Source organism: Ornithorhynchus anatinus, chromosome X5 (assembly GCF_004115215.2).
Source record: "Ornithorhynchus anatinus isolate Pmale09 chromosome X5, mOrnAna1.pri.v4, whole genome shotgun sequence".
NCBI classification, from domain to species: domain Eukaryota; kingdom Metazoa; phylum Chordata; class Mammalia; order Monotremata; family Ornithorhynchidae; genus Ornithorhynchus; species Ornithorhynchus anatinus.
This window is the reverse complement of record NC_041753.1, coordinates 28,305,290-28,319,791: the sequence shown is the minus strand read 5'-3', so window position 1 is coordinate 28,319,791 and position 14,502 is coordinate 28,305,290. Positions and strand designations below refer to the sequence as shown.

The following is a 14,502-nucleotide window of genomic DNA, read 5'->3' as shown; positions in this document are numbered from 1 at the left end:
GTCAAAATACGGAAAACATCAAAAATAACTAGCAAATTAGATGGTTTCAAGTAATAACTTAAGATCACATTTTATAAAGCTCTGACCAATATTTTTGTCACACCATTAGAAACTAATCCTTTAGAAAACTGCCTAAAACTATTTTCAGATAAATCATTTCCTTACTTTCAATAGCTATCTGGAGTGAAGCTTCCTTGACCAATTACCCTCTCTGTAAAAGATCTCCTCAAAACAGGGCACTGGCAATCACACTTCCCAACCCTTTCTCCCTGTTTCCATAATCAACTCCCTTGTCAAGACCTGGTTCCCTCACATCTGAACTACTGAAAGCTTCTTGATGAGCTCTATTCATCCCCCCCACCACTATAGTAATGAGCACTACCATTATTTTAAGTGCTCACTATGTGCCAACCACTGCACTAAGCGCTCTGACTCCCAGGCCCGTGCTCTTTCCACTAGGCCACGTTGCTTCTCTGTACATCCCAGAACTGTAGTAACCTCCCATCCCTTGAACGACGAGACTCTTGGCTGATAAGGGCCTCCTTTAGAATTTTTCCCTTCTCTGTCTAAGGTATAAAAAAGAATTTTCCACGGCTGGAGATGGAACAATCCCGTCGTACCGGCCAAAGCACTTCAAAAAGGGAAGAAGTTGTCCTGAATGACTTAGCATATCAATGAACTGGTTGAAGTCTACTTTAATGGAGTTCTAAGGTGGCAGGCACTGCCCTGAATCTATCAAAGAGGTTTTCAGGGTATAAAAACTCTCAAGAGCATCTTGAAAAATCATCACTCGAATGGTCTCCAACTGAAAAGTTTAAAAAAAAAAGATCACCTGAGAACAAAACAGGCCTTTCTAATAAAGGGGATTTTCTGGCACAAATCTTTCAATGCTCAAGTGCTTCTGGATAACAGGTCGGTCATATCGGGTCAAGACTCGGTGACCCAGGCTCCAAAGCCTCAACATCAAGTCATTATTCCTGTGCCTGATGCTCTCTGACATGATCTAAACCTCTCTCCCTAGGGTTTGGAATGGCCCAGAATAGTCCCGAATCCCTCAGGATCAAGGTCTGACCTCTCAGGATAGTTCTGGTTCAGAGTGGACCTTATAAGTTTCAGACCTGTCCTCCTGGGTGTGGCCAGAGTGGGATCAGTTTCCTTGAATGCATGTGTGTCTCTTTAGTCTTACTTTCCTGCAGACTCTCAACTGCCTCTTTAAATGGGTCTTTGGGGCAACTGAGTTGACAAGAAGTCTCTCCCTCTCCGCTGTCTCGCATTTCCTCCTTGCTTCAAGACATCTCTACTTGGATGTCCTCCAGTCACCTCAAACTTAACACATCTAAAACAAAACTCCTTATCTTCCCACCCAAAACCTTGTCCTCCCCCTGACTTTCCCATCAGTGTACATGGTACCACCATCCTTCCTATCTCACATGCCGGTAATCTTGGCATTACCCTTGACTCCTCGCTCTCACTCGACCCACATATTCAATCCGTCACTAAATCCTGTCAGTTCGACCTTCACGATATCGCCAAAATCCACCCTTTCCTCTCCAACCAAACCGCTACCATGTTAATCCAAGCACTTTTCCTATCCCGCCCTGATTACTCTATCAGCCTCTTTGCTGACCTCCCAGCCTCCTGTCTCTCCCCATTCCAGTCCATACTTCACTCTGCTGTCTGGATCATTCTTCTACAAAAACGTTCAGGCTATGCTTCCCCACTCCTCAAGAACCTCCAGTGGTTGCCCATCCACCCCCGCATCAAACAGAGACTCCTCACCATTGGCTTTAAAGCACTCAATCACCTTACCCCCTCCTATTTCACCTGGCTACTCTCCTACTACAGCCTAGCCCACACACTTTGCTCCTCTAATGCCAACCTTCTCACTCTACCTCACTCACTCTACTCACTCGAGAAGCAGCGTGGCTCAGTGGAAAGAGCACGGGCTTGGGAGTCAGAGGTCATGAGTTCGAATCCCAGCTCTGCCACTTGTCAGCTGTGTGACTGTAGGCAGGTCACTTCACTTCTCTGTGCCTCAGTTACCTCATCTGTAAAATGGGGATTAACTGTGAGCCTCACGTGGGACAACCTGATTAGCCTGTATCTACCCCAGCACTTAGAACAGTGCTCAGCACACAGTAAGCGCTTAACAAATACCAACATTATTATTACCTCCGATCTCATCTATCTCGCCTCCAACCTCTTCACCCACATCCTGCCTCTAGCCTGGTATGTCCTCCCTCCTCATATACATACAATTACTCTTCCCCTCTTCAAAGCCTTATTCAAGTTGCATATCCTCCAGGAGGCCTTCCCAGATTAAGCCCTCCTTTCCTCTTCTCCCACTTCTCCTCTCCTTCTGTGCAGCCCTGACCTACTCCTTTTATTCAGCCCCCACCTCAGCACCCCACTCCCCCGGTAACTATGTACATATTTGTAATTTATTTATTTATAGTGTCTGTCTCCCCCTCTAGACTGTAAGCTCATTGTGGGCAGGGAATGTGTCTGCTATATTGTTATACTGTACTCTCCCAAGTGCTTAATACAGTGCTCTGCACACAAGCGCTCAATAAATGCAATTGACAGACTGAGTCTCCATCTTCCCACTGAGGAATACAAGGCCTCTGTATATCATCCTTAGGCTAGTTAGTTGAGGTTCTGTTAACCATGGTGTTGAACCAAAATTTCACTTTGGACCAAAACCTCTCTGCCTCTGGTAAAGGAGAGATAATGGGAGGAAGCAAGACATCAATTCTCTGCCTTATCATAAATTTGCACTAATGGAGTTCAAATAAATATGGTCTTATTTTCCTTACCTATCCAAGGGCAAGAAGTCAAGGGGAAAACAAGTTCGAAGTGTAACAAAGTTACATCTGTTGATAAGAAGTTTACTCTCGGTAGAAACATTTCAGTGAGAAATAAAATAGCAGCATGAAGAGCATGGTCTACTGAAAAAGAGCATAGGGCTGGGAATCAAGACCGCTGGGTTCTAATCCTGGCTCCACCACATGCCTGCTGTGTGTGACCTTGAACAAGTCATTTAACTTGTTTTTTAATGGTACGTGTTAAGTGCTTACTATGTGCCAGGCACTTTACTAAGCACTATCATAGATACAAAATACTCAGGTTGAACACAGTCCCTATCCCAATCCAAGTGGGAAGGAGAAGGATTTCATCTCCATTTTACAGATGAGGAAACTAAGGTCAAGAGAAGTGATGTGACTTGCCCTAGGTCACACAGCAGACAAGTTGCACAGCCAGGATTAGAACCCCAGTCCTCTGATTCCCAAGCCTGTGTTCTTTTCTGTGCCTCTATGGCTCAGTTCCCTCATCTGTAAAATGAGAATTAAATAGGTCATCTCCCTCCCTCTTAGACTGTGAACCCCAGGTGGGACAGGGATTATTTGATCTGATTGTATCCATCCCAGAGGTTAGCACAATACTTGGCATTCAATCAATCAATGGTATTTGCTGAGCGCTTACTGTGTGCAGAGCACTGTACTAAGAGGTTGGGAGAGTTGGTAGACTCTAGAATGGGGAGACAGATAAATAAAATAATTTACAGCTCGGGGAAATGGTAGAGTGTAAGGATATGTACATAAATCCTGTGGGGTGAATCTCATGTGCTTAGGGGGTACCGATCTAAGGTGACACAGAATGGAGGAAATGAAGGCTTAGTCAGGGAAGGCTTTTTGGAAATGTGATTTTAGGAGGGCTTTGAAGGTGGGGAGAATCATCTGTGGGATACGAAGGGAGAGGGAGCTCCAGGTCTGAGGGCGGTCGGTGGCGAGACAGACAAGATCTCAACCCTCGGATTTTCCTATTTCTTGTCAGGTTTTAGCAGTGATCACCCTATTGAGTTACTTCAATAATAATGATAATAAGTGGGGTGTTTAAGGGCTTAATAGGGTAATCACTGCCCAAAACAGACAAGGAATATGACAGTCCACGGATTGAGAAAGAGGTCCGAAGCATATGTGGTCATTTCTACAGATGCAACTCCCACCCACGCCAAGTTTTCACAGAGAGTTGTGGTTCACTCAAGAAACTGAAGCCAAGTGAGGCCATCAGATATGCTCGGAAGCCAATGTACCAAGATGAAGTAGACGCTAGGAGAACTCTAGCCAAGAAAAAGTTGCATCATCAGCATTTGCTGAGTTTCACTGGGGTGTTTCAATTAGACTAGCCTTACTCCATACAGGAATCGGGATCCCAAGCGGTTCCAGGAAACGTGAACTGCAGAGATCAGACCGGCTGTTTGCGGGGGATCAAGAAACTATATGCCATGTGAACGGAATGAGTTAGCCTTCCTCTCAGGCTCTGCAGGGCCTGAAGCTTCACAATCTGAGGACAGGAGCCTGTTTTTTGCACAGTTCCAGTTTCTGAGGCTACAAGGAAGTTGTTGGCCAAGTTTCACTGCCCACGAAAATGTCGTTATCCAATAAAAATGATGAAGAAAGCTTGGCCACTGCAGATGAGGAGATTGGCGTCAGAGAGGTTTAACACTTAGTCCGACATCACGCAGGAAGAGTTCGCGTGAGAAAGTAACCCAGAGTCCTATCCGCTTTCTTATTTCTAAATAAATTTGGTGCTGGGCAATTATAAACTAAACTACTTAAACCGGTAATCCCACACTACATTTTAAAACTGGACAGGAGTGAAGAAGAAAACATAAAAAAGTCAGGACAGAGCTGTAACAGAAGTCCAATCTTTATTAATAACAACAACAATAATTGTGGTATTTGTTAAGTGCTTACTATGTGCCACTGTACTAAGCACTGGGGTGAACACAAACAAATCGGGTTGGGCAGTCCCTGTCCCGCATAGGGCTCGCAGTCTTAATTCCCGTTTTACAGATGAAGTAACTGAGGCCCAGAGAAGTGAAGTGACCTGCCCAAGGCCACACAGCAGACAAGTTGCGGAACCAGGATTAGAACCCATGATTTTCTGACTTCCAGGCCCATGCTCTATCCACTATGCCATGCTGCTTCTCCTAAAATGCTCAACATTTACCACCTTAATGATAATAATAAGAAATTGTTGTATTTAAGTGCTTACTATGTGCCAGGCACTGCATTAAGCGCTGGGGTGGATACGAGCACATCGGATGGAACAGTCCATGTCCCATATGGGGCCCAGAGTCTTAATCCCCATTTTACAGATGAGGTAACAGACATAGAGAAGTGAAGTGACTTGCCCAAGGTCACACAGCAGACAAGTGGCAGAGCAGGGATTAGAACCCAGATCCTCCTGACTCCCAGGCCTGTACTCTATCCACTAGGCCATGCCGCTTCGCTTTAAGCCCTTTCCACCCCAGGGTGGAAGGAAGCCTACGCTGCTCAAAAACCAAGCCCCAAACAAAAAGCATCTGGCCTGACAAATGCAGGTGAGCATCCACACAAAGGGAACTATAAGTGAGCAAAGACTGATACCTTCCTCACGGTTTGTGAAAAAAATCCCAATAAAGCTCAAGAACGCATTTCACGCATTTTGTGTTGCTTCCCAACTGTTCAATACTGTGCACCGCACCTAAGACGCTCAATTAAATACCATTACTCTGAGCCCCCTGAGGGACGGGAACCGTGCCTAACTCAGTCAGTGGTATTTATTGAATGCTTATTGTGTGGAGAACGGTAAACTAAGCTCGGAGCCTGTTACCGCACCTGTAAAATGGGGATTAAATCCTCCTCCCCCTGATTTAGACTGTGAGTCCCACACAGGGCAGGGACTGTGTCCAGCCTGGTTATCTGGTATTTACCCCATCTCTTGGAACAGTGCTTGAAACACAGAAGGCGCTTACAGTGTAAAAGAGTTGGGAGACAAGCTTCCTGTCCACAAGGAGCTTACAGTTTAACTACCGCCTGTGTATTCTCTCCCAGGGTTTAGTACAGTACCCTGCGCACAGTGAGTGCTTAATACAGCCTACTCCTACTATCACCCTAAAATTACAATCTATTTCTGAGGCTAAATCTCATCGACTTTCCCAGTTAAAATTCTGACACGGGGCAGTGTGATGAAATTCATTCATTCAATCGTATTTATTGAGCACTTACTGTGTGTAGAGCGCTGTACTAAGCACTTGGGAAAGTACAAACAATAATAAACAGTGACAATCTCTGCCCACAGCGAGCTCACAGTCTGGGGGGGGGGGTGGGGGGGGGTGGGGAAACAGACATCAGTACAATAAATAAAATTAAAGAACATAAGTGCTATGGGGTTGGGGGCGGGGGAGAGCAAAGGGAGCAAGTCAGGGTGACGCAGAAGGCAGTGGGAGATGAGGTAGCTGACAAAATCCCATTTATTGTTATGTAGGAGAGCAGCGTGGCTTAGCACAGGCCTAGGAGTCAGAAGGACCCTTCTGCCACTTGTCTGCTGTGTGACCTTGGGCAAGTCACTTCATTTCTCTGGGCCTCAGTCACCTCATCTGTAAAGTGGGGATCAAGACTGTGAGCCCCATCTATCCAACCCGATTAACTTGTATCTACCCCCCAGCATGGCGTAGTGGATGATAATAATGGTGTTTGCTAAGCGTTTACTATGCGCCAAGCACTGTTCTAAGCGCTAAGGCAGATACAAGGCAATCGGGTTATCCCACATGGGGCTCACAGTCTTAATCCCCATTTTACAGATGAGGTAACTGAGGCAGACAGAAGTTAAGACAGAGCCCGGGCCTGGGAGTCGGAAGGCCCGGGTTCTAATCCTGGCTCTGCCACTTGTCTGCTGTGTGACCTTGGGCAAGTCACTTCACTGGGCCTCAGTTCCCTCAGGTCATTCACTCATTCGTATCTATTGAGCGCTTGCCGTGTGCAGAGCACTGAACTAAGCGCTTGGAGAGTACAATTCAGCAATAATGAGAGACAATCCCCGCCCACAACGGACTCAACGTCTAGAAGCGGGGAGACGGGCATCAAAACAAGTAAACTTGCAAAATGTCAAATGGGGACTGAGACCGTGAGCCCCAGGTGGGACAGGGTCTGTGTCCAATCTGATTTGCTTGTAATAATAATGTTGGTATTTGTTAAGCGCTTACTATGCGCAGAGCACTGCTCTAAGCGCTGGGGGAGACACAGGGTGATCAGGTTGTCCCACGTGGGGCTCGCAGTTTTAATCCCCATTTGACAGATGAGGGAACTGAGGCACAGAGAAGTTAAGCGACTGGCCCACAGTCACACAGCTGACAAGTGGCGGAGCCGGGATTCGAACCCACGACCTCTGACTCCCAAGCCCGGGCTTTTTCCACTGAGCCACGCTGCTTCTCGTAATAATAATGATGGTATTTGTTAAGCGCTTACTATGTGCCAGGCACTGTTCTAAGCGCTGGAGTAGATACAAGGTGGTTCCACGTGGGGCTCACAGTCTAAATCCCCATTTTCCAGATGACGTAACTGAGGCCCAGAGCAGTGAAGTGACTCGCCCCAAGTCAGGCAGCTGACAAGTGGCGGAGCCGGCATTAGAACCCCATGACTCCCAAGCCCGGGCTCTTTCCACGAGGTCATGGGTTCGAATCCCGGCTCCGCCACTTGTCAGCTGTGTGACTGTGGACGAGTCACTTCACCTCTCTGTGCCTCAGTTCCCTCATCTGTCAAATGGGGATTAAAACTGCGAGCCCCACGTGGGACAACCTGATCACCCTGTATCCCCCCCCCCCCAGCGCTTAGAACAGCGCTCGGCCCATAGTAAGCGCTTAACAAATACCAACCTTATTATTATTTCCACTGAACCACGCTGCTTATACTGAGCGTCCTCCCCAACGCTCAGTAGTGACTGGCACATAGTAAGCGTTTAACAAATACTGCAGTTATTATTAGCACAGTGCACAAAGTAGTAAAAAAAAAAAAGAGAGAGAGAGAGAGGGCACAGTACGGGATCGCTAATGAGCTGCTTTCAACACAACTGTTCCCCCCCCCCGCCCCACTCTCCAACACAGCTGCTAGGGTCCCGTGCTCCTCTCTCCCATAGACCCTCCGCGAACCCCCCCCCATCGGGGGGGCAAATCTGGGGGGGCGGAAGGGGGGTAGTTTTGCAGCTCGGGGGTCGAAGCCCAACATCTGAGGAGGGTTCGGGGCGCGCGCACCACTCGGGGGCCAACGGCCTCGCGACGCTGGCGCGCACGCGCCGGACTGCGCTATCGTCCGATCGCGGCGGCCGCGACTCGCTCACCTCCCCCGCCGCCGGTAACCAACACCACTCGCCCGTCGAACCGCAGGGAAGCAGCCATGGATCCTGCCTGGAGCGGTCGGAGAGGCGTACGCGCACACGCTCAGTCCGGCACGATTAAATAAAAAAACAAAACACAAACAAAACACCGAGACGTGAGACGACGGAGGGGAAAGCGAGCCGAGGGACGGGCAGCGTGGTGCATTCTGGGACTTGTAGGCTGGCCTTGCCACGTGGAGGATTCTGGGATTTGGAGGCCGACGTCGCTGTTGGCGACGAAAGGGGCAGTGGTGGCAGTCCCCGAGTCCGGAGATTTTTCCTCAAATAATAACAGTTATTGTGTTTCTTTTAAGTGCCTACGCCGTGCCGAACCCTGTACTGGAGAAGCAGCGTGGCTCAGTGGCAAGAGCCCGGGCTTGGGAGTCAGAGGTCGTGGGTTCGGATCCCGGCTCTTTCATTCATTCAATAGTATTTATTGAGCGCTTACTATGTGCAGAGCACTGTACTAAGCGCTTGGAGTGAACAAGTCGGCAACAGATAGAGACCCGTCAGCTGTGGGACTGTGGGCAAGTCACTTGACTTCTCTGGGCCTCAGTTCCCTCATCTGGAAAATGGGGATTAAGACCGTGAGCCTCATGTGGGACAACCTGATGACGCTGTATCTCCCCCAGCGCTTAGAACAGTGCTCTGCACATAGTAAGCGCTTAACAAATACCAACATTATCATTATTATTATTACTAAGCGCTGGGGTAGAGACGGGATAATCAGGGCCCCCAGGCTACGTAGGAGGGAGAACGGGATTTGAATCCCCATTTTGCAGATGAGGAAACCAGGGCACGGGGAAGGGAAATAGTTTGCCCAAGGTCACACAGCAGACGATAATAGTGTTGGTTATTATTAAACATTATTAGTGTTGGTATTTGTTAAGCGCTTACTATGTGCAGAGCACTGTTCTAAGCGCTCGGGGAGATACAGGGTGATCAGCTTGTCCCACGTGGGGCTCACAGTTTTTTAATCCCCATTTTACAGATGAGGTCACTGAGACACAGAGGAGTGAAGTGTCTTGCCCACAGTCACACAGCTGACAAGTGGCGGAGCCAGAATTCGAACCCATGACCTCTGACTCCCAAGCCCGGGCTCTTGCCACTGAGCCACGCTGCTTCTCTGTGGTGGAGTGGGAACTAGAACCCAGATTCTCAAAATTCCAGGTCCATGCTCTTTCCCCTATCGATCGTATTTATTTGAGCGCTCACTTTGTGCGGGGCACTGTATTAAATGATCGGGAGAGTATAACGTAACAGAGTTAAGAGCCAAGCCGCTCCTCTCCGTTGTACAGACAGCCCAGCCCTATCTCCACTCTGGCCAAAAGAAGCAGCATAGCCATCAGGAAATCAGGCCATCTGCACACGGTAAACGCTCAATAAACACGATTGAATGAAACTCATCGCAAATACAGTAGTTCATCGATAATAATTATGGTATTTGTTAAGTGCTTACTGCGTGCCAGGCACGGTACTAAGCGCTGGGGTGGATATCTGTCAATCAGATCATGAAGGAACAGCATGGCCCAGTGGAGAATTGACAGGAATGAGATTCAGAGAACCGGTCTTCTAACCTCTGTTCTGTCACTTACCTATTATGTGGCCTAGGGTAAATCACTTAACATCTCCGTGCCTCCGTTTCCCCATCTGTAAACTGGCCTTGGCTTCTGCCTCACCTGCCGTCGTCCCTTGCCCCTGCCCTCGCTCCTGCCCGGAAATCCCTACCCTTACTTATCTCCCCCCCTTCAAAGCCCTACTGAAATCACCTCTTCCAGAAAATCTCCCCAGAGTAACCTCTCATTTCGCTATTCTGTTTTCCTCCCTGCTGCCTCTCCCATGCACTTAGCGCCCACCCTCACGTATCCTTATACTCAGTTGCTTTCCTCACCTTGTAATTTCTTTTAATGCCTGTCTCCCCCATTAGATTGTAAACCCCTTTAAGGTAGGGATTGTGTCTCCCAACTGTATTATGCTCTCCCAAGCGCTTAGTGCAGTGCTCTGCACAAAGTATTCAGTATCATCGATTGATCGTCGATTAAATATTCGCCCCCCCTTAGACTGAGAGCCCCACGTGGGACTATGCCTGACCTGATTTTACGGAGTCTATACCAGGGCTTAGCATATAGCACTGGACAAATCCTACAATTATTATTATTATATGGACATACTGGAATCAGATGAATAAAAAGCCCTGGGAACATTCCCCCCGGCATTAGGCTTTCCCCTGCAGAGTCACTTCCCCAGTCTTTAATAATAATAATTATTAATAATTATGGTATTTGTTAAAGTGCTTACTATGTGCCAGGCACTGTTCTGAGGACTGGGGTGGATACAAGCAAATCGGGCTGGACGCAGTCCCTGTCTCATATAGGACTCACAGTCTCAATCCCCATTTTACAGGTGAGGGAACTGAGGCACAGAGAAATGGAGTGTCTTGCCCAAGGTCGCACAGCAGACAAGTGGTGGAGCCAGGACTAAAACCCAGCTTCTTCTGACTCCCAGGCCCATACTCTATCCACTAGGCCATGCTGCTTCTATCTTTTTAATTGACTACTTTTGTTTTTATTCATTCATTCATTCAACAGTATTTATTGAGTGCTTACTATGTGCAGAGCACTGTACTAAGCGCTTGGAATGTACAAGTCGGCACCAGATAGAGACAGTCCCTGCCGTTTGACGGGCTTACAGTCTAATCGGGGGAGACGGGCAGACAAAAACGATGGCAATAAATAGAGTCAAGGGGAAGAACATCTCATAAAAACAATGGCAACTAAATAGAATCAGGGTGATGTACATCTCATTAAACAAAATAAACAAAATAGGGTGATAAAGATATATACAGTCGAGCGGACGAGTACAGTGCTGAGGGGGTGGGGGGGGGGGGAGAGGGGGAGGAGGAGAGAGAAAAGGGGGGAGAAGAGGGTTTAGCTTTGGAGAGGTGAAGCGGGGGGGGTAGAGGGAGCAGAGGGAAAAAGGGGGGAGCTCAGTCTGGGAAGGCCTCTTGGAGGAGCTGAGTTTTAAGTAGGGTTTTGAAGAGGGGAAGAGAATTCGTTTGGCGGAGGTGAGGAGGGAGGGCACGCCAGGACCGCCGGAGGATGCGGCCCAGGGCTCGACGGCGGGATAGGCGAGACCGAGGGCCAGTGAGGAGGTTGGTGGCAGAGGAGCGGAGCGTGCGGGGTGGGCAGTAGAAAGAGAGAAGGGAGGAGAGGTAGGAAGGGGCAAGGTGATGGAGAGCTGTGCCCTTGAACTCAAGTTACCGTTTAACTCTTAGGCTAAATTCTAGAGATAGTATTTTAGTCATTGCCATCTGAGTGCCTCTGTGAGAACTTCTTGCATGTTTTGTCCAAGGAAGTTCAGTAGTGCACCTTTTCTGGATCCTTTACCCACGAGGCTTGGTTAAGGGATGAAAGGCATTCATAAGTACGCTGGGCCACGGTACACTAATAGGCATTTCCTGGATCAAACACAGTGTGTATCAGAGTGTTTAAGGGATCCAGATCCAAGTGCATAGGCCATGTAGAAGGGAGGAATAAATAGAGGGGGAAAATGAGGTCAGGGAAGGCCTCTTGGAGAAGATGTGATTTCATGGGGCTTTGAAGATGGGGAGACTGATGACCGTACTCCTTTATCTTCATGCGGCAGCCACTTGGGGTGCCACAGCCTTCCACGGTATTTCCGCGGATACCGCTCAAGAAGTTGACCAGGGAAAATCCCAAAGAATTAGCTTGACATTTACGCAAACTGTGCAGAAAGCTTCCGCTCCCCTCCTTCTTTCGGGGTTAAAAGGGGATATGTATTTTATTAGTATAAGTCAAGTTAATAAAACACCAGCCCGTGAAGGACAACTCCTCTGTACTGTGTGTGAGTAAAAATTGCCCCTTACTGCGCAGTACCTCACTCTGTTTTCATCTCTCCCTCTCTGTGTCACAAACCTTCTGGAAACCTTTGCTCCAAGACAGTCACGTTGTTTCTGATTGCGCCACACCAGGCTAGTTTTACCCGACAACTGTCCACAGCTGAAGTTTCGCTTGGCAGTGACTTTAAAAGATTTCTTCCATCGTCTCTGTTTACCATCCATTTTCTCCTTTCCCACCCACCCAATGGCTTTAGTTCAGCAATTTCCCATTCCCCTCACCTGACCTGCCCAGCAAAGGTGTTTGGTTGGATTAACTCTTTCAGGATTTCATTATCGGGTATGTTTATGGGGCACTCATTCTTTTGCTTAAAGCTCATAGAGCTCTCAAGGGTCATAATAAGGTCAAACAATGTAATCGACCAGGCCCCGTATGGACATCCTTTTCTTACTGTTAAAATTATCTGGGGTCCAAAGAGCAGTCCAGGATCTACTACTGCTCTGACAGAGGAGCCCAGAATCAGCAAGGACACCATTGGGTCTCAAAAATATAGCATCAGTGCCACCCATACCAAACTTACTTCTAACATCCAAGTCACAGAGTTGGCTCCTACCAGGATTCTGAATTCATTTCCCTCATCGGAAAGAAATGTTTCCTCTCCCTATCCCCACCACCGCCCCAAGACTGAAGTTTGGAGCTTTTATCAATCAATCAATCAATGGTATTTATTGAGAACTTTCTGTGTGCAGAGTGCCGTCCTGAATGCTTGGTAAAGTAGAACAGAGTCAGTAGACACGTTCCCCACCCACAGCACGCTTACAGTCTAGAGGGGGAGAGAGACATTAATAAAAATACATAATTTATAGATTTGTACATGAATGCATAGATGATGCAGAAGGGAGAGGGAGTCGGGGGAAAAGAGGGCTTAATCGGGGATGGCCTCTTGGAGGAGTCGTGACTTTAATACACTTGGGAAGTGGGGAAGGTGGCGGTCTGGTGTATATGGAAGGGGTGGATGTTCCTGGCCAGAAGGAGGACATGGGAAAGGGGTCAGTGGTATGGAAGAGATCAGGACACAGTGAGCAAGTTGGTGCTAGAGCAGTGAAGTGTGCTTTAAAACTAGAGGTGAGGAGTTTGATGTGGAGGTGGACGGGCAACCACTGTCGGTTCTTGAGTGGAGTGGCATGAGCTTATGTATGTAATTGGTTATGCTGATCGCTTGCAAGAATAACATTTGGGTGATCTTTCACTGGCTTCCTCTCAGTCAATTAGCAGGAAATGGACCGTTATCCCTGTGGAATCCCAGTGGTCAGAACTGTAAACTCATCGTGGGCAGGGAACGTGTCTGCTTATTGTTGTATTGTCCTCTCCCAAGCACTTAGTACAGTGCTCTGCCTACAGTAAGCACTCAATAAATACAATTGAATGATTGAATCAATGAATGAATGAACTGAACGCTCTTTTAAAAAAATGAGCCAAACTGAATTGTTTAGTATGGACAGGAGGCAAGGAGGTCATCGGGAGGCAGATGCAGTAGTCAAGGTGGGATATGATAAGTGCTTGGATCAACATAGTAGTAATTTGGATAGAGAGGTAAGGGTGGATTTTAGCGATGTCGTGAAGGTTGAACCGACAGGATTTGGTGACAGATCGAATATGTGGGTTGAGTGAGAGAGATGGGTTGCGGATAACGCCGAGGTTATGGGCTTGTGAGATAGGGAGGATAGTGGTATTGTCTATGGTGTTGGGAAAGACTCGGCGAGGACCGGGTTTGGGTGGGAAGATGAGTTTTGTCTTGGACATGGTTAGTTTGAGTTGGCGGGATCTCCAGGCAGAGATGTTCTGAAGGCGGGAGGAAATGCGAGATGGCAGAGAAGGAGAGAGGTCAGCGTTGGAGAGGTAGATTTGGGAATCATCCTCATCGAGAAGGTAGTCGAAGCCATGGGAGCGAATGATTTCTCCACGGGAGTGAGTGTAGATGGAGAACAGAAGAAGACACGGAACTGAAACTTGAGGAGCTCTCACAGTTGGGGGTGGGAGGCCGAGGAGTAGCCTGCAAAAGAGACCGTGAAGGACCTGTCAGAGACATAGGAAGAGCATCAGGAGAGTTCGGTGTCAGCGAAACCGAGGTCAGATGATGTTTCCGGGAGAAGGGACGGCCGACAGCGTCGAAGGCAGCTGAGAGGTCGAGGAGGCTGAGGATGGAATAGAGGCTGATGGATTTGGCAGGAAGGTGGTCACTGGTGACCTTTGAGAGGGTGGTGGTTTCCATGTCAGTGAAACCAAGGTTAGCTAGTGTTTCCAGGAGGAGGGGTGGTCCAGTGTCGAAGGCAGCTGAGAATCCGAGGAGGTTTAAGATGGTGACCTTTGAGAGGGTGGTTTCCATGAATTTAAGGGGGAGTGGGGGAACCGGATTGGAGAGGATCAACTAGAATGTTGGAGGAGAGGA

General features: G+C 48.1%; 1 protein-coding gene across 2 annotated transcripts in view; it reads right to left on the bottom strand.

Moving 5' to 3' along the window:
* Window positions 1-8,360, bottom strand: part of HSD17B4 (hydroxysteroid 17-beta dehydrogenase 4) — a 100,523-nt gene extending 92,163 nt beyond the window's left edge. Inside the window, exon 1 of one of the 2 annotated variants that reach the window (XR_005659691.1) lies at window positions 8,161-8,360. Coding sequence is in view for 1 of the 2 variants with exons in the window: in XM_029054955.1 (XP_028910788.1) it covers window positions 8,161-8,218 (58 nt within the window). In the remaining variant the exon portion in view is untranslated. The remainder of the gene's footprint in view (window positions 1-8,160) is intronic. The other variant, XM_029054955.1, reaches the window with a different exon arrangement.
* Between the last annotated feature and the right edge of the window lie 6,142 nt (window positions 8,361-14,502).